Below are 23,888 nucleotides of genomic sequence, written 5' to 3' on the forward strand. Positions count from 1 at the left end.
ATGAAAATGTTAACTGTAAACAAAAGATGCTCTGTTCAACTAATAACAAATCATACAGATACTGAAAGAATATCTATCAAGTTTCCCTATTTTCCAAGCGAACCTAATAAACATAATTAAAAAACACAGATATCTTGCAATAACTTAAAACACGAAATAACAATAAAATTTCTATTCAAATTGTAAACAATAATACAAGTCAATACTGGTGAAGCAGTCATCAAAATTCTGTTCAATGTTAAACGTTTGATCGACGCACATAAAAATATTGAAAATATTAATATTTATTCAAGAGGTAGGTTCACCGATTGTTAAATTTTTCCAAGCTAGGTAAAATTTTAGCTATTTCCCAAACAAAGTGGACACATTGACAGGTTTAAAAAGTAAATTACAAACGGTGTAGCTTTTTTACTTTCTATCTTTTATCAAATTAAGTGCAGAATATCAAAATGTAATGAAAATTGATCAAAGTAAGGAATATTCATCATGCATAATAGAAAGTTGTTATGTACAAATTTCAGTTGCCTAATATAATGTTTTTGAATGCACAAAAATAATATAAATGTAGAAAAATTATCTGTTACTGTGTTTAAAACTGTAAAAGTTAATAAAGAAAACAAATGTAACAGTTAAGCATTCAAACCTGAAGATGAGATTTAACATACAACCAAAGCGAGCACACACTAAGAAAGTGAAGTCGTGTATAAAAAAATATCTCTGCAAACAAATGTCTTTGCAACAATTTTTTTTCGAATTATTGGCTTGAACAGCATGTCACTTACGCTCAACGCAACACATGAGGAAACACGAAAGGTGATGTTCGGAATGTATCGGGTGGTTGGAAAACCTAAAAATAAAAAGAAATTGAAATAGGGTAGTTAGTGAAAAGTTCTTGTAGATCAAGAGATTTTACTATTTCAGCCAAGAACTCTTCGTTCACAGAACACAAAGAAGTATTGAAAAAATATCAAGATTGATAATAACTGACCGGTCCTCCTAGTTTTGATAGAAACCGATTACGCAAAGCAGCAGCACTTTTTGGCTGTAACGCAGGATTAGTGGTACCAGGCGGTGGTGACGTGTAATAATCTTCGAGCAGAGGTTTTCTCTCACCATGCACACTATAACAAGTGTTAGATAGATACAAAAATCCAAACAAAAATCTTGCACATGACATCAATGTTTAGAACTAAGGATGTACAACTACCTAGCATCTCCAACTTGACCGAGTGTTTTTCTTTTCCATGCGCTCATGTTTAGCTGCCCACCTACAATCAAATATCAATCAATAAGACGCACACAAAAGGTGTTTCACTGTCAGAAAAAAGCTGGCTCAACTGTTGGATTTAAAATAAAACAATGTCTTTGTTCAAATTAAATTAAAACAACGTTTATTACACCCCAGCACTTTCCTAATATTTTTTCTTAAATAACATTATTGAAAACAAATTAAGTGCTAGGGTGTAGTAATCCCATCTATGAATTTAGTTTAAACCAACATCTGTTTGTAAAAATTTTTTTTTTTTTTGTTATTATTGTGTTTTTTTTTCAAATGCAAAAATAAAAGTACCTCTGGATAAATCGACTAAATACAACATAACAGCAGCAATCAGTGCAACTAAAATAAATATGCAAATAGATATGACAGTTTCTATCAACCAAACTTCATAATTGTCAAGCCAAAGAAAAATGAAATCCAATTTTTCCAACAAAACTTCACTTACCACTTAAACAAGCCAGAAAGAAAACTTCTAAAACAAGATAACCTCGACCATCAACAATGGATCCAGCAATGATGGATACAACTGCTAAACCAAGATTTTGAATGGATTGCATGCTAAAATATCACAAAAATGATTCACTACGCATGTACACACACTAGAGGTATTATTGGAATGTGAGACTTTCATTTGCACGTTTAAATCCAGTAGAGATGTTAAAAATAAGTAAGAAATAGAACAGTTTACTAAATGTAATGCTGTCTATAGGAAAGACAATCATTACGTTATTTATATTTTTAAAAATACGAAATTCGTACAAGCCAGCATATTCATATGATTATTTAAAAGCAGATGCAAAATGGTAAGTGTTTAAGAGGCTAGAACATTTTGCTTTGTAATCGCTAAAAAAGCATGTTTAGCAAATGTCATTAGCACTGAGAATTTAGGAAGCCAATGTTGACATAATGTTAAAGTCTATACATTCGGAGCACAAAACTCACATTGATGATCAATAATAATAACAATGCTAATAATAATAATAAAGGTAAAAACTTACAAACCATAAGCTGTTCCTAATTGATATTCAGGTACAATCATAGCAACAAGTGGCCATAGAGCACAAGCAAGCAATGAATAACCAATACCCATAATGATCTAAAGATAAAACTTGTGTGAATGCTGGTTGTCTGAGTTTTTATTCGCTCATAGGGATTATGATTTTAGAGTTAAGCATTTTTTAAAGGAAGTTGAGAATAAATAATCGCTATTGAAATGGACTTTCAGTAAGTAAAATGACAATGACTCTGGTAGTGTTTTATGCAAACATGAAGCTTAGGACAGGCCTTTTCAGGAAAAATTCAGAAAAAGGCAGAAAGCACGCCACAAGTATTTTAGGTGTGCTTTAGGGCGACCTAAAAAAAATTTTCCAGATCTAAATTTAATATTCCTTCTCTTTTCAAATATTATATTCACTATTTCACTATTCTCAGCTCTTTTATTTGTTATATTAATCACATGAGATTTTTAATCAATAATTGCATAGGAATATTAGGTTCACTTAAAATGTAAAACCACTATTTAACCAAAATAAGAAAGACCAAAAATTACTCAACAAAATAAAAAAAGATGCAATAAGGGGCAAAGCTATTGTGGAATAAGTCCTTTTTCATTAGCGACCTTATAAAACAAGGATGGGGCATCTACGACTGATATTATTATTTTTTAATATGCATTGTTGTCACTTGTGTTGTCACTTTCTTCATCAGTTATTTTTGTAATTTTTGAGAGTAGCCATATTTGTTTCCATTTTTATTTCTTTTATTTAATATTTCATAACAATTTGTGAAACATTTTTTATATGATGGCTTTTATGAAAAGTTATTGACAACGTCGTTGCAGATAGCCCCGTTCTTGTTCGGTAAAGTCCCTAGTATTCTCTTTGACGACGATAATTGGAATAAATTGTGGCATGGTTTTTGAGTATTGTTACATTTTTTGTCTGAATCCCAGTGTAAAACACCAGCCAAGCATAAAAGTTTTAGCATGAAAAATGAGGTGCAAATTCAAAATTCCCTGGTCACACTTATCAAAAAGCATTATTCACAACCCTTTTTGTTTGTGCATGTGTTTGTTTGCAAGAATAAATATGTTTTATCAACGATTAAACAAACCTGTTCTGTGCATCGGATAACGCCTCAAAAATACTATCTTGATATTACTACTCCATTTCACATTCCCTTATTTATATTTATAATATTCAAAAAATGTGATGTAAAATATTTGTTTATACATCTGATAACTAAAAGCATAACAATAAATATTTTCTAACCTACCATGGCAACATATGGGTTAAGAAAGGTGAACGCAAGCAATACATGAGCACCGATAGTCATTGTGATGGCCAATATTACTAAAATAAAAACAAGTCATAAAAGTGACACCAAAATCACAAAATTAGAAATTAAAACCAACCACTATAATAATAGCCGATGTCTGTCTGTTCGTGCGTCAAAAGCGACTTGTGTTAACCACGCACGAAATACTAGCCCTCTAGCGCGGGGACAAAAACCCGTCGGGTCCTGCTGGCACAGGATAGGTTCCCGCTGGTCCAATCAGGAGCAGAGTTTTATATAAATGACCAATCAGAAACTAAAGCTCTTTATATTTCTTAGCAACGGTTTTTACGTTATCAGTCCAAAATTTGTCAAGCAGATTGAGCCAACTCAGTGCTGGAGAAAGAAAAGTTTTTTAACTGTTTGCTTTATTTTTCTTTCTGATACTTCTATTTGTGTTCTAACAAGATTGCAGTTTCTTTTAAATCTACTTCTAGGTATTTTTCTATTCGTTTACATGTTTATTCACCTATACTTTATAGTTAGCTAGCTAGCTAAGCTACCTATTATTCAGCCACCTAAAGCTTTGTATTAGTTTTATTTGCCTCTTACTGTCACGTTCTCTAGCCATATATTAATCTTAAACAAAACCAATTTTAAGATTCTGGCTACGAACGTAGATGTTAGCTATCATTTCTGATTTTTGTGTTATCTTCGCCAATCTGATTTTTACTTGGTTGTGACTGGGGTTAGCTACCTCTAGCTAAAATGTAAAAGTATATCCAAATACAGTTGGCTGCAGCAGAATTTTTAAGTAATCTTTTTCATACTAAATGCAATTAAGTAGTTAGCTACCACTTTACTGTAATATAAACTTTAGCAAAATTCAAAAGTTTATTAATGAGAAATGGAGTACCTATGCTATGTGCCTATCCCATGTTGTTAAACAACGGTCTGTTTCCTGTGTTTTTATTTAAACTGAAGTATTTTGGAAAAGGCTATTAAGCTTATAGGCACGTGCGCCACATTTTTATTGTACTAAGCGCTAAGCTCAGTGTTAACAATGGACTATTTTTTTGGAAAAGGCTGTTACGCCTAGGCGCATGTGCAATGTGGTTTGCCTGTACTAAAAGGGGTTACGTATAGGCGAATGTGTGTCGTGGTTTAAATGTACTAAGGGGTCACCCCACTGTGACATTAAATTTTCAAACTTTCTCCGGATTCATGCCTGTATGTGATGTGCAACACTGTTTACCTGGACTAACCGCTTAGCCCTGTCTCAAAATGGCATTATCCCTATACGCCTGTGCAACACCGTTTAACTGTACTAAGCGTTCAGCTCAGTGTCAAATTTTTTTTGAACTTTCACTGGAAACATTTTCCGAAAAATGTGTTCTCAGTTTTTACTTAAACCGTTGCGATACAGTTTTTTTGGAAAATGGTTTCATACAGCTATTAATTCATGTGTGATATGGTTTAGCTGTACTAAGCGGCCAGTCCAGTGTCACAATTAATTTCTTTAGCTTTTGTTGAGGGAAAGTTATTTTTTGAAAAATATGTTCAGTTGCAACACTACAATGGTGTATGCATTTCACTTAAATTACGACAAACTTGTACCAAAGCGCTCCACCTGATCGTGTGACACAGTTTACGGCTTTTATTGAGTGCTCCACAGAGCATTTAATGCTGGGTCACACTCTGACTTGTGGCTTACCCCGGCGTTTCGACGGCTAGTCATTAATATACTTTCTTTTTTATTGTAATGTAAATAAATAGGATATAACATATGAAAAAGTATCAAGGGTAAAAAATTCTTCTTTATGTGTCACATATTTCCACGTGGTGTGAAGCAATTCCATCCTCTTCACTTTCAAATAACTTTTCATGAATATTATGTTTTGGAGCCCATCCCCAGTAGCACATCAATTTTATATTTAAAGTGCTACAACAAATTTAATTAGGAATAATAAAAAAAAACTGTCCATGTGGAAAAGAACAGCAAACTGGCAAATGTCTGGTAGGCTGAACTGCAGTAAATAATTCGTAAGAAAGCACAACTTTTACAAAAATAAAGATCTAAACAAACTTAATAATTATATGAGAAAAATTTACTTAACTTTCATAAATTGAAACTATGTACACAATACCGTGCATCCCCTCCCTATTGATTTTTTTCCCTACATTGTTACCACCTTTTTTTTATAACTTTGCAGTGTACTTCTAGGTACAGGGTTATCATTCAAGAATTTAGAGGACTAGGTACACTAGTGCCACATTTTATGTTAATCTATTTATTATTATTATTATTTTATAACTTTTCCGTGTGTTAAGTAACATTTAAAACGTAACAGATAGTCCAACATCACATCTCATGCCAGACCTTTAGAGGAGAACTAATAATTGATAAAAAGTTGTGCTTAAATGTTCATTATAGTGTGAATATAAACTGTTATTTTTTTATATTTTTAGTTTTGGTTCTAAGATATTTAAGGTCAAAGTAGCAAAAAGTGGCAGCCATGATATTTGTCAATCCAAACTTTTGTTCAGTAAACTAATAACATGCGTGACAAAAGTCAGGGGATGAAAGGAACACATTCAAAAATGAACAAAGTGAGGGAATGAAAAACAAATAAACCATGCCTCCTGTGCTGCTCTGGAAGTAAATTCAATTAGCATGTTTAAAATAAAATTCTTTGGCAGAATAAAATAATATTTTGTTGTTATAAATATAGTTTTTGACATAAGTTATAAGTTGAAAAAAATAAGGATTACCTATATTCAAATTTAATATGAAATTTCTACTGTGTTATTTTTGTATCAAAAGATCTTGAAATACAACAGATGCTTTATTTAATTTGCTAATTTTAAAAACAAAACTTTAAATGATTTTAGCAATGTGATTTTGTGAAAGCAAAATAAAACAAAAAAAGAATGTTGTTCTACTGGGAAGACAAATAAGTGAGTGAATGTTCATTCATTGTTGGCCTTTGTTAGATAATGATGGCAACTGTTAATGTAATTATCGTTTTGAGGAAAAATAATTTGGAATTAAAAATTGAAAATTTTAATATATACCATGTTTTTTCGTGATATAAAATTAATATTTTTATTACAAAAATAAAATAAATTTTTCGTTAGTTCTCTTTCAAATTGTGTAAAAAGCAGATTTTTGACTTAACCTGTATCAAATAGTTTATGTTTTTTGAAGGATATCTTTTGGTTTTAAAAATTACCATGTGCTGCAGAATTGCTTTCTGAAAAAAAGACTTGACAGAGATTGACTAGTTCCAATTAAGGACAAACATCTTTAACCTGTTGTGTTTTAAAAACTCTTTGCCTTAACTGATAAAAGAACTGAGAAAATTTGGAAATAATACTATTCATATATTTGTTTATTTATACTCTATTTACACGCACTGTTTCCAATTTACATGTTGAAAACTAACCTCATCTATATAATTTAATGAAAAAAATCACATTTGAACATTTCTGGATGCATTGTAAGCATCAGAAAATAGTTTAAACACATCTGTTTAGTACTTACAATTAAAAATGTTGTTTCCAACTTTATCCACAAAAAATCCTAAGACTGGTGAAGCACCCGCAGAGATGAGATAAACTAAACTGAAAAATAAAACTAGTTGTCAGATAATGGAAAAATCTACGAGAATAGTTTAATCAATTCTTTAGCTTGTAATGTTTTAACCATTTTAAACTGACAGACCAGTAACGGTTATATGAAGATTTAAACTGATAATTATACGAGAATATAAAAAAATTCAAAAACATCAAACCTGTTAACGATATTTGCTTGCGTGGGTTCTAAATCAAACTTGGATTGAAAATACAACCTAAAGATTAGAATTTTCATTTGGTAATATTTACAGTGTTTTTTAGGATGTACCAAAAAATATATTTTTTTAAAAAATATTAGCAAAAAATTGCACAACATTGACTGCAATTTATACCATGAAATGTAGCAAAAAGTGAAGTAAATTTGCATTGACATTTAAGGTCAATCTCATTTTTATTTTGTATTTTCCTTTCCAAAATTGCCTTCTGCAGTTTTTAAATAATTAATTTCAAATATAAGTAAACAAATAATGCAAGTAAACAAAACTTAAAAAAGAATATTTTTGCACCAAACAACTCCTTTCAAACTGGAAAAAATACTGTAAGTAATATCAGTACATATTTATACCAAAACTAAAAAAAATATTTGATTCCCCAGATAATAAACTCTGACATCTACATGTAGTTGATGTAGAAGTCTTTCAACATTTCACATTTATGTCTACACTTTTTAATTTGTTGAAACCTTTTAAATTTTATAACAATTGTTAACCAAATCTAGCATACATGTTGCCTTTTTGACAATATTATACAGATTACCATTGTTTAAACACAAAAAATTAACCTTCCAAAGACAACTATACGTGTGGTGAACACAACAAAGAATTTGTTTAAATAAACTTACAATCCTAAACTAATAAAAGGAAATACAGCAACATAGTATGCTACACAAATTATGAAGATAAGCCAAACAGAAAGTGGAAAATCCTTCACATCTGTCAAATGAATCACTTCACCTAGAAATAAAAACACAAAATGCTATAAAATAGTTCTATAACACAAATTTGTTTACAATAAGAAAAAGCATAAAAAATTACCAGTTTTTGCTTCATTCTTTTTCAATAGTCTGGCTGCACGTTTATCAAAAAATGCCATCATAAAACCACAGAAAAGAGACAGCAAACAGAACAAGAAGCCTATGATAATAAAAATGCAAATCAAAAATGTAGCCTTCTACTTGATATTTTTTTGATAGCTTTATGTTAATTAATGAAACTGACTGCGGTTATTACTCAAAACTTGAGTAAGTGCAACTTTTACTGTAAAGGGAGGCTTATTTAATCATAAAGGCCCTTATTAAAGTGCAGGGGGGGGGGGGCGTAAAGTTGTTATGGTATATGTGTTTTTGTAGATGCTTTTTTATAAAACCATGATACAACAAAATGGCATAGTAAAGTGTGTGAAAATATATAGTGTGACAAGAATTAAATTATTTTCTTAGGTCCTTAAAACAAATTGTTCAACTTCAGTTTATGAGGGTTCGTAAGTATGAAATGCATATAAGTTAAAATGCACTTGCAATGTCCAAACTTTATTGCAGCTCTTTATGAGCCATCTCTTTATTTTTAGAAATAACTAACATACCTGTCATGAGAGTCCAACCTAAAATTTTATAATCACCCCCATGGGTGATTGTGATGTGCTTCTCAATAAATTTGTAAAGTGGGCCCATAACATTCATGTTGACAGTGCTACCCTATATCAAAAAAGAAGTATTAGTAGGGAAGAATGACTTATATCAGAAGGCTTATTGATTTAAAAATGTAAAAATAAAAAATTAGATACTGACAGTCGTTCTTAAGATTCTCTAAATATAGAAGCATTTTAAATGTGAAGGGCAGTAGCTGGCTGTTGCGAATGAGTAAACGTTTATAATAAAGTGGACGGTGGGGGCTGGATTCCAAACTTATTTTTTATTATAAGTGCTAAAATGTCCTTAAATACTGCTCCCACAGTCCTCGCACTTGGTGACTTTTTTAATGTGATCTAATTTAGGGGGTTGACACGGTAACAGTAATGTATATTTTAACATGTAAAACTCGTCAGTGGTTCATGGATAAATCCACGTTTGTCCATCTTTTATTTACTTCATGTCATGTGACTAACTACTGTGGTACTATTTTGCTGAGAGACAGACAGACAATGGCTATTATTGAAGAAAACTAGTGGGGAAACCCGGCGTCAAAACGCCAGGGTAAGCTAAAAGTAACTGTTGTTTAACGCCCTAAGAAGCGCTTAATAAGAACCGCAAACCATGTGACAGGGTCAGGTGGAGCGCTTTAGTACAGGTAAATCATGTGGCACACGCGTCGAAGACCCTCTTTAAAAAAAACTATTGCAGCTTTGGTTTACAAAACACAGGATACACTCTGTTGAAACGGCGGGTTAAGCCACAAGAAGCTGTGTTACCCAGCGTTAAACACCAGATTGAGTGATTAATAAGAATCGTCAACTGTGCCACACATTCAGGTAAAGCGCTTTAGTACAGCCATATAGTGTGTAGAAAATCAAGTGAAGTGCACACAACTTTCTGGTGTTTCCGGTGTAACATACTATTCAATAATAACTTTCGACAACTTAGGTAAAATAAAAACACAGATTACAATTCATTGTTACCCCGTCATAGCGAAAGTAGCTGGCCAACCTTCTTTATTTTTCGGGAAAAGTTTCCGGGAAAAGTTCAAAAAAATGTTAAGCTGAGCGCTTAGTATAGGTAAACAATGTGTACTTTTTTCTGTAAAAAATGTTATCACAACTTCGGTTAAACAGAAACACAGGAAACAGCCCGTTGTTAACACCGGACTAAGCGCTTAGTACAGGTAGACTGTGTCGCACATGAGTTTAAAAGAATAGGAATAAAAATAAAGATAGCTATAGCTAGCTGCCTCAAAATCTACGTTTTTAGCTAGCTAGCTAGCAAAAAACTTAAAATTGGTTTGTTTAAGATTTATACATGGCTAGGAAACATGATAAAATATTCACCTTTACAGGTGAAAACATACAGAAACTAAATAATCCTAAAAGATAGAAAGTACTCAGAAGAAAAAAGGATTGAAAGCAGATCTATCAAACTTCAAATCAAACCAACACTTCCAAACCAAAATGGCCTTCGTAAGGGTAGCATGTTCCCTCTGTCAGTATGTTGAGGCCGCAAAGCACTTGGATTGGTCATTAGTGAAAATCCAGCCCAGTGATTGGTCTATTGCGCGTGAGCGGTCCAAGGCCGGTAAAAATAAAGCTGCAGGGCCCCAGGGATTTCCGCGATTCTCACTATTGAGGACGCCATGTTCCGCGCAGAGACAGACAGATGGAATATGGCTATTATTATAGAGATAATAAACTAAAAAATCCAAGGGATTTCGCCTTGTGTACATTTTATCAAATTACTCTGCAGTAGTAAATGGCCCCACTTAAATATTAAAAACTACTCGTTTCAAAACATTTAGTCAAAATTTAAGAACACTCAAGACTATAATGAGCCTTAATCAGATTCTTAAGGTTATAAATTTTTTTAAAAAAATCAAGGTAGTTGCTAGGTTATGTTGCTTATAGGAAAAAACTTTTAAAGATTGCTAAGTTAAAACAATAAAACAATTTCAATAAAACGTAGACACGTCCAGCTTCAGCTAAAATTTAGACATATTTATAAAAACGAGAATTTAAGAAATATATTCCAACTTTATTTTATAGAAAATATAAAAACAGTCTTCTTTTTATTATAACTCAATTTGTTAATTTCAATCGAAAGGCAAGAATAAAAGTCAACAAAGAAAAAATCAAGTTACATTTATTATTCTTGCTATATAATTTAATTTCTATTAAAAAGCATAAATACTTAAAACTTTTGTTAGCGAAATAGACAACACAATGTCTGTGTACGTATTTACAAAAGAAACTGTATTAAGAAGAAAATAGAAGTTAATTACCCATTACTGTTGTATTAGAAAATTTTAGGAACATCGCATTTGGTGCGTCCGTGGTACAACATTTTGTTTGTGCACAAACAAGCAAAATACTGCTATTAATTTAGAGAAGTTATAAAGAGTAATAATAATACTTATTTTGATACTTCGATGATGGTGATGGGATAAGGTTAAAAACTCAATTTTTTTTTTACAAATTATCCACACACTGAAAAAATACTATATACCTTTTTTTTATATTGTGAAAAACAAAAATAGAAAAATATTCTAGGTTTTTGTGTTACTTGCAAGAAAAAAAATAATTGTTAAGAATTCTTGTTCCAGTTTGTCCTTTGTCATGTGGTAAGAATGTTTTTCTCCAAAAACAATTTAAAACATAAAAAAACAGGCATGTTCATTGTTAGGAATACAGTGTAAAGGTTTTAGAAAAACATTGAAAAACAAGATTTATGCCTACAAAACTTACATACCACTCTTGAAAAACTAAGTTGTAAACCAAACACCATGTTGAGCTCCGCTCCTTTAAACCATGACACAGCATATGTATTTTGAGCTACTGCTAGTGATTCGCCACCAATTCTAAAAAGAAAAAGTAACCAATTATTGATCTAGCTGTATTCACGCAACTTTCTTATAATTTAATCCAGTTTAGGTTAAAATCACTTTAGCTCTATATGATGAATTTACAAGTTTAGTCTTCACAGATTTATTTACTACGTTTGCCTTTTACAACTTACAAATCTCAGTCATTTGTTTCTCTCAACACATGTTAATCCGCTTTTGTAAAGCATTAAAATGACTAAAACAGTACTATCAGTGCATCTTAATTAATAAAAAACAGCATAATCACTTTCAACCTGTAATATAAAAATTAGGTGTTCCTTTCGAAAGGTTCTACATTTTACAGGCATTATTTAAACTTTTTTAACATTCGGATTTTTTAAAAGTAGAATACAAACCCAAATACAAAACGCCCAGCCAACATCAACCAATAGTGATCGAGTAAGGCACCCAATGCAAATATTATCTAAAATACATTTCAAATTTAAATCAAGAGAAATTTAGAATTAGTTATGACTGCCTGAAGGTCCAATTATTATTCATTTCTTATTGAACCCTGTGCATATTGGGATTAATACAACCATTTTGCAGATAAATTATTGTGTCCAGCAGGAATATTTTAATAAACTAATTGGTGGCCTGTGGAAAAGTCCATGGGTTTGCCAACCCTTTTTATATCTCATTGTGTGCATCTTGCTACTTGCGCAGCATTTTGCATGATAGAAAGACGTATACGAGTATTATAGTATAGATAAAAAATCAAATACTAACCTGGCCAACACATACAAATAAACTGAAAATAATAGTACCAAGTCTAAAGAAAAAAACATACAAAATTTAGGTGGAGCTATTACAGGTTAAATATCATTGTAATTATCACTGAGTGGTGAATTCAAACCCCCAAGTTTTATTTGTTTCATGTGCAGTGACTTTGCCTCACTTTGTTTTTAATTTCAAGAAAGCACCATATTGAGCAGCAAGAGTTGAGCACACAATTTCAAAAACAAAAATGCAAAAATCTTATTTATGCATTAGAATCCTAGTATAACATATCTTTAAAACAGCTAATTTATTTCCTTGTTTTTCTTTTAAAATTAGGAGGTAAAAAGCTAAACATTAGATTTACTATCAGCAAAGATAACTTCTTTCACTTATTGCCAAAAAACGATATGACCCCTGTCGTGTTACTTACTTTTAAAAAGTAAGTAACTTATACAAAAGTTTAAACTATTGTTGACCTTTAGGCAACCTTAACCTTGGGGGTTATAGATTTAACATAATAACCATTTCCAATATCAGCAAAGCAACTCATACCACTTAAAGTATTTCTGGTTTCTTTTTCAGTACAAAAGCAACACAATTGGCAGACCATATCCCATATTATACTCTCTTCATTTAAAAAGATTTATACCATCAAGCGAAATATTATTTTTAACACCCAGCTTGTAAAATGACAGGAATTATACAAAATAATGAAGACATTCTAAAATTTCAACTACCCAAAATATAAAAAAAGAATAGCATATACCTGATGCCAAATACCCGATCAATTAGAAATCCACCAAAGAAACACAATATAACATTGGGCCATGAGTATAACGAATACAATAACATGTAGTTTTGACTGGTGGTATCCATATCCTATACACATTGAAAATAAAACACATAATTCAATGCACATAATTCATAATTCAATGCATATGCATATATAAGGTCTTAGGAACACAGCTCTCGAAAGAGCTAAGAGGTTCATTTACTACAAGATTCCCAAATTTAACTATTTTGATGATAGAGGTGAGGAAGACAACTGATTTTGGAATAAGTTATTAAATGTAAAGATTTGTTAAGGTAGAGTCATAAGATAATTAAAGATAAGCTGTAATAGTACAATTTCGTGCATGCCGGAAGTGGAAATTTCTTAAAGACAAATGCCTACACTGGCAAGCCTTATTTATTATTAAAAATATGTTACCTTAAAAAAAACAGCATTTTTACCTTGATTATTCAGATGTTTTATACATAGTGATTGTCAGATAACACAGTATTTATTTAGACAATAAATATGTTCTTACTTTTGTGATCTGATCTTGAAGCGCAGCAGGATTATCAAAGCAAAAATAACTCCCTAAATAGAAATATTTAAATAATATAACATTTTTTAATATCACGCTATATATATATACACCTTTTACAATTTTATTTAACAAAGCCTATAAAACATTTTAACCTCTTCTGCGATTCACAAAACTTTAACTTTAATACATAGTTTGACACTAAAAACTTAATTAATAATTAGTAAGACATCGCAATTTTCCAAAGCTGAGCCAACTTGGCTTGGTCATTTTTGTGTCTGTATAGATCATTAAGGATATGGTAGACCCTTTTCACATGCTCAGTATATTCAAAAGATCTGTGTCACAATCAACTTTTAAAAAAATTAAAATAACGTGCAAACAAACAAAAAAATCAATGAAAAATCTGTGAATAATATAGATATTATTATGTCATGAACAAATGAGTTTATTTCAAGCTATGTGTCAACAGCCACAGCTGTCATTGACAGACCTAGATGGAAGCAATAAAATCTTTCCCTTTCCAAAAGTTTGCTTTATGATACGTTTGTAATATAAAGCAAATGCTACTCCAACCATTTTTCATTTCTTCTAAATATTCACTTTCCAAAGTACTGATAGATAGGATATATTATTGACATAAGTATTTCTGTCTATACTATTTATGGCTTTTTTCACTTTTCTTGCTATCTTGGTCTATGCTTTTTTTATTGTTCTAGTCAATAACATGATCATTTTCCAGCTTTGGTTCGCAATCTCAATTCAGTCTGCATCTGCCTTGTTTACAACTTTTTTGCACTCTTGCACAGGTTATTTGAGCATTTGTTTTGTTTCACCAAGGAGGTTTAAAGAGCCCTTTTTGGCTTTACCAGCATAAACAGCTCTAGACAAATTGTGTCTTTCCAATACAGCAGTATACTTTGTAGCGTGTTTTTAGATTAAAAACTGGCTCATTTTAGGATCTTTTAAAGGGGAACTCCAGTAAAAATCACTTTTTTCTTTTTTGTTATATACGTACTCAGAAAAGCATAAGAAATAAAAAAAAACTTACTTTACTTGTTTTTCTTATTTAAAATTGTTACTTGTGCCTTCGCATATTCAATTTTTTTCTCATAAAAAACAGACAGGCGCGATTTCATTTAGGACTGGACTCGATTATAAATAATGACATCACATCGTGCAGAAAGTTTAAGCGAGCGCAGAGAACGTTTATGTTAAGACCTATAGCTTACATTTAAATCGCATTTTGTATGTAATTTACGTTTAAATCTGTAAAAAATGGTTAGTTGCTTTGCGTTTCGATGTACCAATCGACCAAAGAAGTGTAAAGAAGTAAGTTTTCACAGAATCCTGTCTGTGAAAAAGAAAGAACTCAAACAAAAATAGCTAAACAAAATACGTTGTGCAGGTGATCTAACAAGCTATCAAAGTTTTTATATTTGGTTGGGGCACTTCACAGATAGTTCTTTTAAAAGAGCTCTCCAGAAAATAAACTTCCATATTAAAATATTGCCACTTTGTAAAAATGTCATTTTAGCTTGTGAACGCGATCAAAGTTACTCATTTCTTCTCATTTCATTATTTGTACTTATATCCACAGAACACAACCAAATAACGTTTTGTACATTTTTATATTAAATAAAAGAACATTATACCAATTTCCAATACAATCACCAACAAAAAAGTTTTCTAGTTACACATTTATCTTTCGTAGTGCTCAAGTTTCTATTCTTTGTTTTTCAAAAAAGAAGCTTTTTGATGGCAGGACATGCCGAATATTTTCAGGGGGTAAATGTACCCATTTTCTTCAATCTTTGTTACTGTTTAAGGCTACATGTAATGCTGATAATGCAGTTTCTAAAAAAGCTTTGTCAAAACAACCACTTATAAATCAGTAGCTTCTGCAACGCATTTATGACCTATCATAATCATAAGAATTTTTTATTTTATTTATACAACATTAATACCCCCGTTTTACCAACTTATCACGACCCGAACATTATTCGATCTTTCGATCATGCATTTCAACGGTCCTCCATCACTGAGAAAATTCCAACGTTACATAAAATTTGTTTGCATTTGTGCGCAAAAAAGCCGTGTGGAGGAAAAATATTGCTGAACTGTAAAATAAAAATAAATTGGCTTGTAAAGTAGGAAAGTTTTTTTACTGGAGCAAATGATAAAGTTTTTTATCTAAAAGAATGTTAAAAAAAAGCGATTAAATATATTTTCTATTTCTTTAAAAAATATTTTGCTAAGAACGTTATTTTGAGTCAGTAAAAGACACCTCGTCACTTTGCATCATTATTAATTTCTCCCTTGTGAGACACAAGAGGTTCAAAGTCGGTGGCTGTAGCTTTGTAAGTCTTTCTCATGAAGAGAATTATCCTATTCTACGTTTTAAGTTAAAATCTTCGTCATTACTACAAGACGTCTTATCAACGAACAATGTAAACAGTAAGAAAACAAACTTTTAGAAGGTGTGCTGCTGAGCTCACGGACTTTCTGCATAATGTGACGTATGCTTATTTATTCGGACTTAGTCCTCTCAACTTTACGCGACAGTCAAAACAATTTCTTTAATTGGTAAACTTGTTGGAGCTGGACAAAAATTCAATTTCGAAACTTTCTCCAAAAGTTGTTTGGAAGAAAAGTTTATGACCCACTTTGATGTATCAATTGAAGTATTTTCAATAACCACTAGTCTCTTGATTTTTTGAGATGCCTGGTTTTGCACAATCTCATTTCTTTCTCACAACTACCCTTATGAATTTTTATCATTGGTTCGTAATGATCACCTGACAGTACGGCATGCATATATTCTCGTCAATTTCATTTATACTATTCTGCAGATTTTTTTTTACCACATTGTTCAGATGAATCCACTCCTGCAACAACTGGAAACTTGTATGGAGTCTCTTCGTTTTAACTTTCTAGTGTAAAAAGAGGTCTTTGGGAATGTTGTTGTTGTGACGAAAACAGAAAGAAAATCTAAGATGATTTAAATATATTGTGATTTTGAATCTATTCTTTTCTAACAATTTTACCTCAGACAACATGGGGGCTCCAAATTGCTGTTAGATAACATTAAAAATATTACCAATTCTCTGTTTAGGCATTGCCATTGAAAAATCTTATTTCAACATATTATTTGCTTCCTAACAAAAGGTAATAATTAAAGATTGCAATTAAAAACTGCGCTCATATCGCAATGATTTGCAATGTAAATATTTATAAAGTTTATTTTTATTTGATAAGCCTAAACGTCAGAATATCATATGTTTTTCTCCAGTTATATGGACAGACATAAGATATAACACAAAATAGCAAAGAAGTTTAGGGATGCTACATCGTGGTAGTAATTACATATGATCACAAACAAGAAATCAGGAACATTTAAGAACATACCAAAACTCAAAAAGCAGATAAAGATTAAAACTGTAAATCTATGAGCAGCACGTCTTGGATCGCAACACGGTGTTGCACTGCATCCTCTAACTTCGACCACTTCTGACATGTCATTAACAGACTCCGGGTGAGGTGAAGACATATTTTTATTATTTTTCCAATACCATTCACAACAATCCTTTTCGCTAAAAATATTAAAATATTATTAAATGTACAAAGCTTTTACTAAAAACTCCAGGTTGCCATTATAGTTTACTTATTTTGAGGAGTATGTGTGATATGTGCATGCCTCCCTTTACACTTATGCATGCTGTTTCCTTTATTTAATTGCACACTTAGTTATTCTTTAGCATGCCTTTTTCCTTTTTTTTTCCAGTTTAGAAAAAGAATCTATTAATTTGTTACACTAATTTGTTCACAAAGAAATGTATTGGTTTATTCTTTTTTTGTATGCAGCATTAGGAACATTTTCTAAATATGTATAATGCAAAGGTTAATTTAAAATAAGTTTTGTTATTCAGATGGAATTTGTTATATTAGGACAAAACAAGACAAATAAATTTTTGGGTCTGCATAGCTCTAAACGAGCATCAAATGCCATGGTCCTATCCTGGAAACATAGAATAATAATGTTTATGAGGCTAACCATGTAAAATATGCACATTTATCTATCTAAATCTCTTTAGAAACTTTCCTGGAAGAATCTAAAAATTTAAATAGTAGTAGTGATTTATATTTTATGAGAAGTATCCCTTGACAGCCCCTGAAACAGCCTAGAGACAAAAACCTATGTCTGGAGTAAGGAGTTTTTTAATTAAAATTTACCCTGAAATGAACGCCAAACCCTATATTCTCTGTCCACCCTATACTGCCCAGCCTGACATTTTTCTTTGTATGGGTTCTGTCCAAATCATAACAGAAAACCACAATGTATTTTTATCTAAAGTATATGGTCCACCACCCATAAAATTTGTAAAGAGTTATTACGTAACTACTAAGGACAGATGATATTTGTCATTTATTCACCCTTGTCTCCAGGGATTTTTGGTGTCATCTCTTATCCATTACACGTAGCAAAGTTTGCAATAGCTGATAACATACAAGTACTTCTGCAAGTACTGTTGTGCAAGTTTTTATACTTGCACAAGTGTCGATTTTAAATGAAAAAAACATGTGCGCTCGTTTTACAAATGGTTTGCAAACAAGAAAACGTTGTTTTAATTCTGGTGCTATCACTGACAGTAAAGGTGAAGACAAGTCAGTACAAAAAAAAAGCAACGTAAACATTCTTGGGTGCGACCATGGTTATAAGATAGAAATAGCATCCTTAGTGAATTAACATTACAAGACGCTGAACATTTCCATTATTATCACTTTTCTTGGGTGTACATATTTTCTATATCAAGAAAATTCTTCAAAATCATTCTACCAAACAATTGTTCTCGGGTTTCGCTTTCGCCAGGACTCAGTTTTAGGTTTGCAACTGCGGAAGACATTTGAGGAGGCCCATCCAATCACTCTAACAAAGCTATCCTTCTTTCAATAAAAAGGCCATTGGGAAGTGAAAACCTCATCCAAACCTGCCTCACTAATCTTTGAAGCTCGTAATTTCTGTTTTAATTGACTGTAATACTATTTCAAACCAACAATTTTTTGCATATGTCTTTAACCTGCATTACCAATTCGATTGAAATCAACTCTTCTTCTCGCATAATAATACCCTGTGTGGTTTGAGTTAATGTAGTTGCCACCCTGCAATTAGTTGTCCCACCATATTGTCTGTCCAATCAACTTCTTTTTTTTATTTATTGCCTCCATCTTCAATGAAATATTTTCATACACCTAACAGAACTATTCACACCACACATTTCTTTTTTTTATCAATTCAATAACAATTTTTTTTAATCATTAGGACACCCACAAAAATATAATTTGTTAGCGTCATCCAACCGACTCACTTTGAAAGGCGAAAGTCGACTCTGGGAGTCGGTAAATTTGTAAAAAATAAAGCAAGCAATCCACGAACAATCTTTGACACGTAACAAAATCCACCATTTATCTTTTCAGTGGCCCTCCGAATTACGATTGTTACATCCGAATGATATTTCGATAAGGGATTGCGCTGGCGTACATTTAAAACGAAAAACAAAATATCGCTGAGAAATATGGTATTTTTGTAATTTTGCGGGAAAAATTTTTACCCGAACAACCGACTGACTTACTTTTGTAATTAGAAATGACGCTAACCAAACATATTTTCCACGGTAGCCTTATAAAAAATCAGAACTTGCACAAGTTCTTGTACAAACCCAATGGCAATGCATAATAGCAGTTACAATAATATTGCATTGCACAAGTACTTGTATGTTAGGCTAAAGGAAATTGTACCTCAGTTGACTGTCGTCTGCATCTCCAGGTGTACTATGCGGGAAATTTTCATTATTCATCTCTTATAATAATACAAAGACTGTGTCTGTTTGTAACAGGCAAAGTGGATATCATCATTTTCCTTTGATGTCGCCAAAAAACTTATGTCTAATATGTTAAATTCTCTGACGTTATGGTGCGACGTCAATAACACTACTTTAATGTTAATATCGTATGCTAAATTACTGAAGCCATTACAGTGTACCTAAAACTTTGAGGCTAAAAAACTTGAAAACGAGGTGGTGACGTCAATGATTTTTTACCGCGTGGGTAACTAGGGACCACCTAGGACCAATTTGGGTAAGTTTCCCAAACATGGGTCCCCAAATCCGTTTCGGAATGGACGGGTTGATGATGTCATCAATAAATCCTTAAACCTTAATATCTCTGCAACCATTTGTCAAAGATACTTGGTCCTATACATTTCTTGATCAGCGTTTCGAGATCTATAAGATGGAGGCAACGGGTATACAAATTTCGAAAGAACATTTTTTTGTTGTTTTATTAAGGACTTTGCTGACGTCGGCAAAAGTTTTCTTATATCTCATTAACCAACGAGGGTGCCAATAAGCCGCATACACCGTAAAAAGTGCGGGTGTTTTCGGGCAAGTTCGGCGTTTTGAAAAAAAATCAAGTATTCGCCCGAAAGTACCCGCATAGGCCCGAGCAATGCCTGAAGATTTAAAAAACAGACACTAATATATGATTCAAAAAAAACTATAAAAATTAAAATAAACTTACTATGTGGTAGCGAAATTCTTAGAAGAACTGTTTTTGATGGTTTTTGAAAAAGTTTACTGTATAAATAACTTATATATAAACTTTATTAACTTCTTTCTCTTCAAGCGCCTTCTTCCCAACCATCGTCTACATGGTTTGTTACAAGGAATTGTATTTCGGGAATGTTCGGGAAAGTGCGGGCAGTTTCGGGGGACAACGGCCAATTTTATGTGAAAAGTCGCCCGAACCTGCCTGTATATACGGGCGTTTGTGGCTTATCGGCACCCTCTTATTAACCATTCATCAAAAGCACGTGATAACATACATTTTCTTGATCAGCGCTTAAGCTCTACACAAGGTAAAACCAGGTTCTAATTTTTTTTGCAGATGGGGTTGCTGATGTCATCAAAATTTAAATGACGCTTCCTTTTTATTTTTATCTCGCCTCGGTGGATTTTTCCACCGGCACTATCGACTAGTTACAATATAAAATATTAGCTATTGCAAATTTTGCTACGTGTAACAGACCCTTAAGAATTTTTCGAGTTGATGGAAATGAAGTATTGCTCACTTTGGAAGAGAACTGGAAGTGAGCCATATAGCTAGACTCTAGCTATATGGCTTACTTCCACTTCTTTTCTTAGAGGCCATCATAATTTATAATGAAACTTGACTTGAAGTAAATGCCCATGTTGACTTGTCAAATTGCAAAACAGGATATAACTAGGACATAATTAAAACACAGTCAGAGTTAGATTTACCTACATTAAATTGGCTAAACCTTCACTTCTTCACAACAACATTGAATCAAAAAATCAAGCAAGAGCAGCAACCTTTTTGGCAACCATCATGTGATTTTTGTTTTGAAAGCTACTCTCGTTCCGCAAAATATGCACAAACTTACTTATTGATTGCTTTTTTTTTACGGGAGAAATTTTACACAACACAAATGCGTAAAATTATTGGAGGTGGCTACAAGTACGTGACCGTATTTTAATTTTTTTTGCTACAAGTACGTGAATGCGTAAAATGCTGGTCAGCGTACATAAAATCACCGCTGACGCCCTTTGTGCGTGGCGTGGAGAATATTGCAGAAGGTGCGAAATAGCATTCCTCGTGAGTTATTTACAAGTGAAAGAATTGTTGTTGATTAAAAAAATTAATTTATTGAAAATGAATGTTGGTAGTTTTCTAGTTTTGACGAATTGCTAAAGGCTAATAACGAGCATGAAAAGTCAACTTTTACACAACTGTATGTAAGGAGTTCAAGATCAGTAGAAAGTGGAGCAAAAAGAGCTAGCAAGAAAGTTTTTAAGGAAGAGTTGAAGTATGCAGAAAAAGACTACGCTTGCATTCATGGGGGGAAAGAATTTAAATCAGCTTCTACTGGAAAGCGCAAACATAATGCGTGAGTTTTTTTATATATATTGCTATCCGTATTTTTTATTTTTCTGTGAAAAGATTACATTACTATCACTTTTTTTGCAACTTATTAATTATTACCTGGGATAACTAGATTATGTAATTTCTTTACCAGTGCACTTGCAAATACTTGTACCTTCTGAATTATAAATTTTAGAACTTTCAAAATGGGATGTACATACCTTATCAAAGTGAGGGTAAAAAGTTCTGGACAAAAACTGTATGTGAAGTCAACTACAGGAGAACATAATCATCCTGTAACTAAAGTAAGTCATCTTGATTGCATGCACAGAAAAAAATCTGACCGTATATCATACTTGCGGCGAGTCAAATATTCCATTTTTTCTTACAGGAATGTTTTGATGAAAACCTTTCGCTGCTGGCATCACAAATGTTAAAAGTGAAAGCCAAAAAAATTAATTCAAAACCATATTTCCAATCTGTGTAGGGAAAAATGTTATCTTGAAAGACCTTCATAACATGAGCTCAAAAAACAACAAGAGTGGCCGAAATAATGTACAACAGCTACTCGAAGAAATGAAAAGTGTGCCAGGTAAATTTGAATGAAAGTGAGTGTAGTTACTATTCTTCCATAATAAAAAATTCCGATGCGAAAATAAATGTAAGATAATAACTAACAAATTTTCTTTAAGGGCAACTGTGGTTGCTGGAGACATAATCTTTATTTCAATCGTCACAGCGACGAAACAATTAAAAAACATCATCTGGCACATTACTTTCATAGTGGAGCGTTTACTGAATCACAATTAGACACATGCATGAAGTGGCTGTGTTTTTCATTCCCCACATAAACGCTGAACTATTTGAAAAAGGTACACATATTTTCGTTGCAGCCTCAATGTTCTTTTTTTTGACTAATATGAGCATCATATCTTCTTGATAATATTCTTAACATGACCGTAGCCTGAAAACATATAATCAGCCTTGTAACATACGTAGTCAAAGTTGTAGAGATGTAAATAAAAGCTCCTAGTACAGAGAACCCTAAAAAGAAAATATCTTTTCATCGTCAACTCTCCAACCATCCCCGCTGGCCAAGCGACTTCTAGAAAAAAGAAATACGTGAGTGCCGTACTTCTAGCAAAAGAAAGTAAAAATACGTAAATGCCGTACTTCTAGCAAAAAATAGTAAAAATACGTGAATGCCGTACTTCTAGCAAAAAAAGTGAAAATACGGTCACGTACTTGTAGCCACTTCGAAAATTATTCAAACGGAGGCACGTGCATGCATCCCGTAAATTTTACGAAGAAAGCGATCTGAAAAAGCGAAATGCATATGTATATATCCTCCCGTTTTGAGCAAAAGACTCTTGGATGTTGTACTGTCGTTGAAAAATGTGTTCTCCCGTTCAGATTAAATATTGTGGAAAAGTGAATTTTTATATTTGCAGTGACGCAACATGCCGTGAGGCAAGCTCTACAGATGGCAAAGTCATGTAGTAATCTATATAATAAAAGATACGTTCAAATTAGACGACAAAGAGTTTAAATTAGGCACCGAGAAATTATTAACGAGACAAATTTTCGCGAATTTCTTTAAAAAAACTCACAAAAATGAATCCACGCAAAAATTTGTTTTTTAAGGTATAATGTACTTTCTTAAGAAGCCAAACTTTAGGGATTTTAAATTTGAAAACAACATTCGAGATGTTCTGTAATTCTGCTCAACTTGCAAAGATGAGAAAAAATGCATGTAAAAAAAATTCTCATTAAATTTTAAAATCTCCAGTTATATTTTTATGATTTCTTTCGGTTTATGGAGTCAGATTCGGAAATCTAGAAGGATACTAACATTGGGAATATCCAAGCATATTAAAAAGTGTGTTTGCCTCATTTCTGTTCCATGAATACCAAGTCTCTGTACGATACAAGCCCACAGTCTCTTTAAAATTAGGTATACTTAAAACGAACCTCTGATTTTCAACATTATCAGTTATCATACAAATTATTGCGTAAATAAGCCACTTGTAGAGTTCCATTTGATCCTGCTGGTTCATTTTCAATGTATCGCAGATTTCTCTTAAAAATCCTTCATTTTTTACAACTAGCTGGCATTCCCTGTTCAGACTACAAATCTGAGAAAGCGCTTTTATTATCTCTATTTTGACTTCATAGCATTCAAACGGATAAAGCTTAATGAAATGAGTG

At 32.3% G+C, this 23,888-nt stretch overlaps 1 protein-coding gene across 1 annotated transcript; it reads right to left on the bottom strand.

Moving 5' to 3' along the window:
* Positions 1–9: 9 nt before the first annotated feature.
* On the bottom strand, positions 10–21,201 carry LOC130636226 (major facilitator superfamily domain-containing protein 1-like). Its single transcript, XM_057445882.1, has 19 exons — positions 21,063–21,201; positions 17,151–17,335; positions 13,743–13,795; positions 13,199–13,311; positions 12,442–12,484; positions 12,069–12,136; positions 11,580–11,688; positions 8,771–8,882; positions 8,224–8,322; positions 8,031–8,142; positions 7,348–7,404; positions 7,098–7,177; positions 3,554–3,630; positions 2,278–2,375; positions 1,725–1,837; positions 1,571–1,618; positions 1,208–1,268; positions 989–1,121; positions 10–847 (listed from the first exon to the last, which is right to left on the bottom strand). Exons 2-19 carry the CDS (start codon positions 17,290–17,292, stop codon positions 785–787), a joined length of 1,581 nt encoding a protein of 526 aa, XP_057301865.1. The 5' UTR covers positions 17,293–17,335; positions 21,063–21,201; the 3' UTR covers positions 10–784.
* Between the last annotated feature and the right edge of the window lie 2,687 nt (positions 21,202–23,888).

This window comes from Hydractinia symbiolongicarpus, chromosome 3 (genome assembly GCF_029227915.1).
Source record: "Hydractinia symbiolongicarpus strain clone_291-10 chromosome 3, HSymV2.1, whole genome shotgun sequence".
Taxonomy (NCBI): Eukaryota; Metazoa; Cnidaria; class Hydrozoa; order Anthoathecata; family Hydractiniidae; genus Hydractinia; species Hydractinia symbiolongicarpus.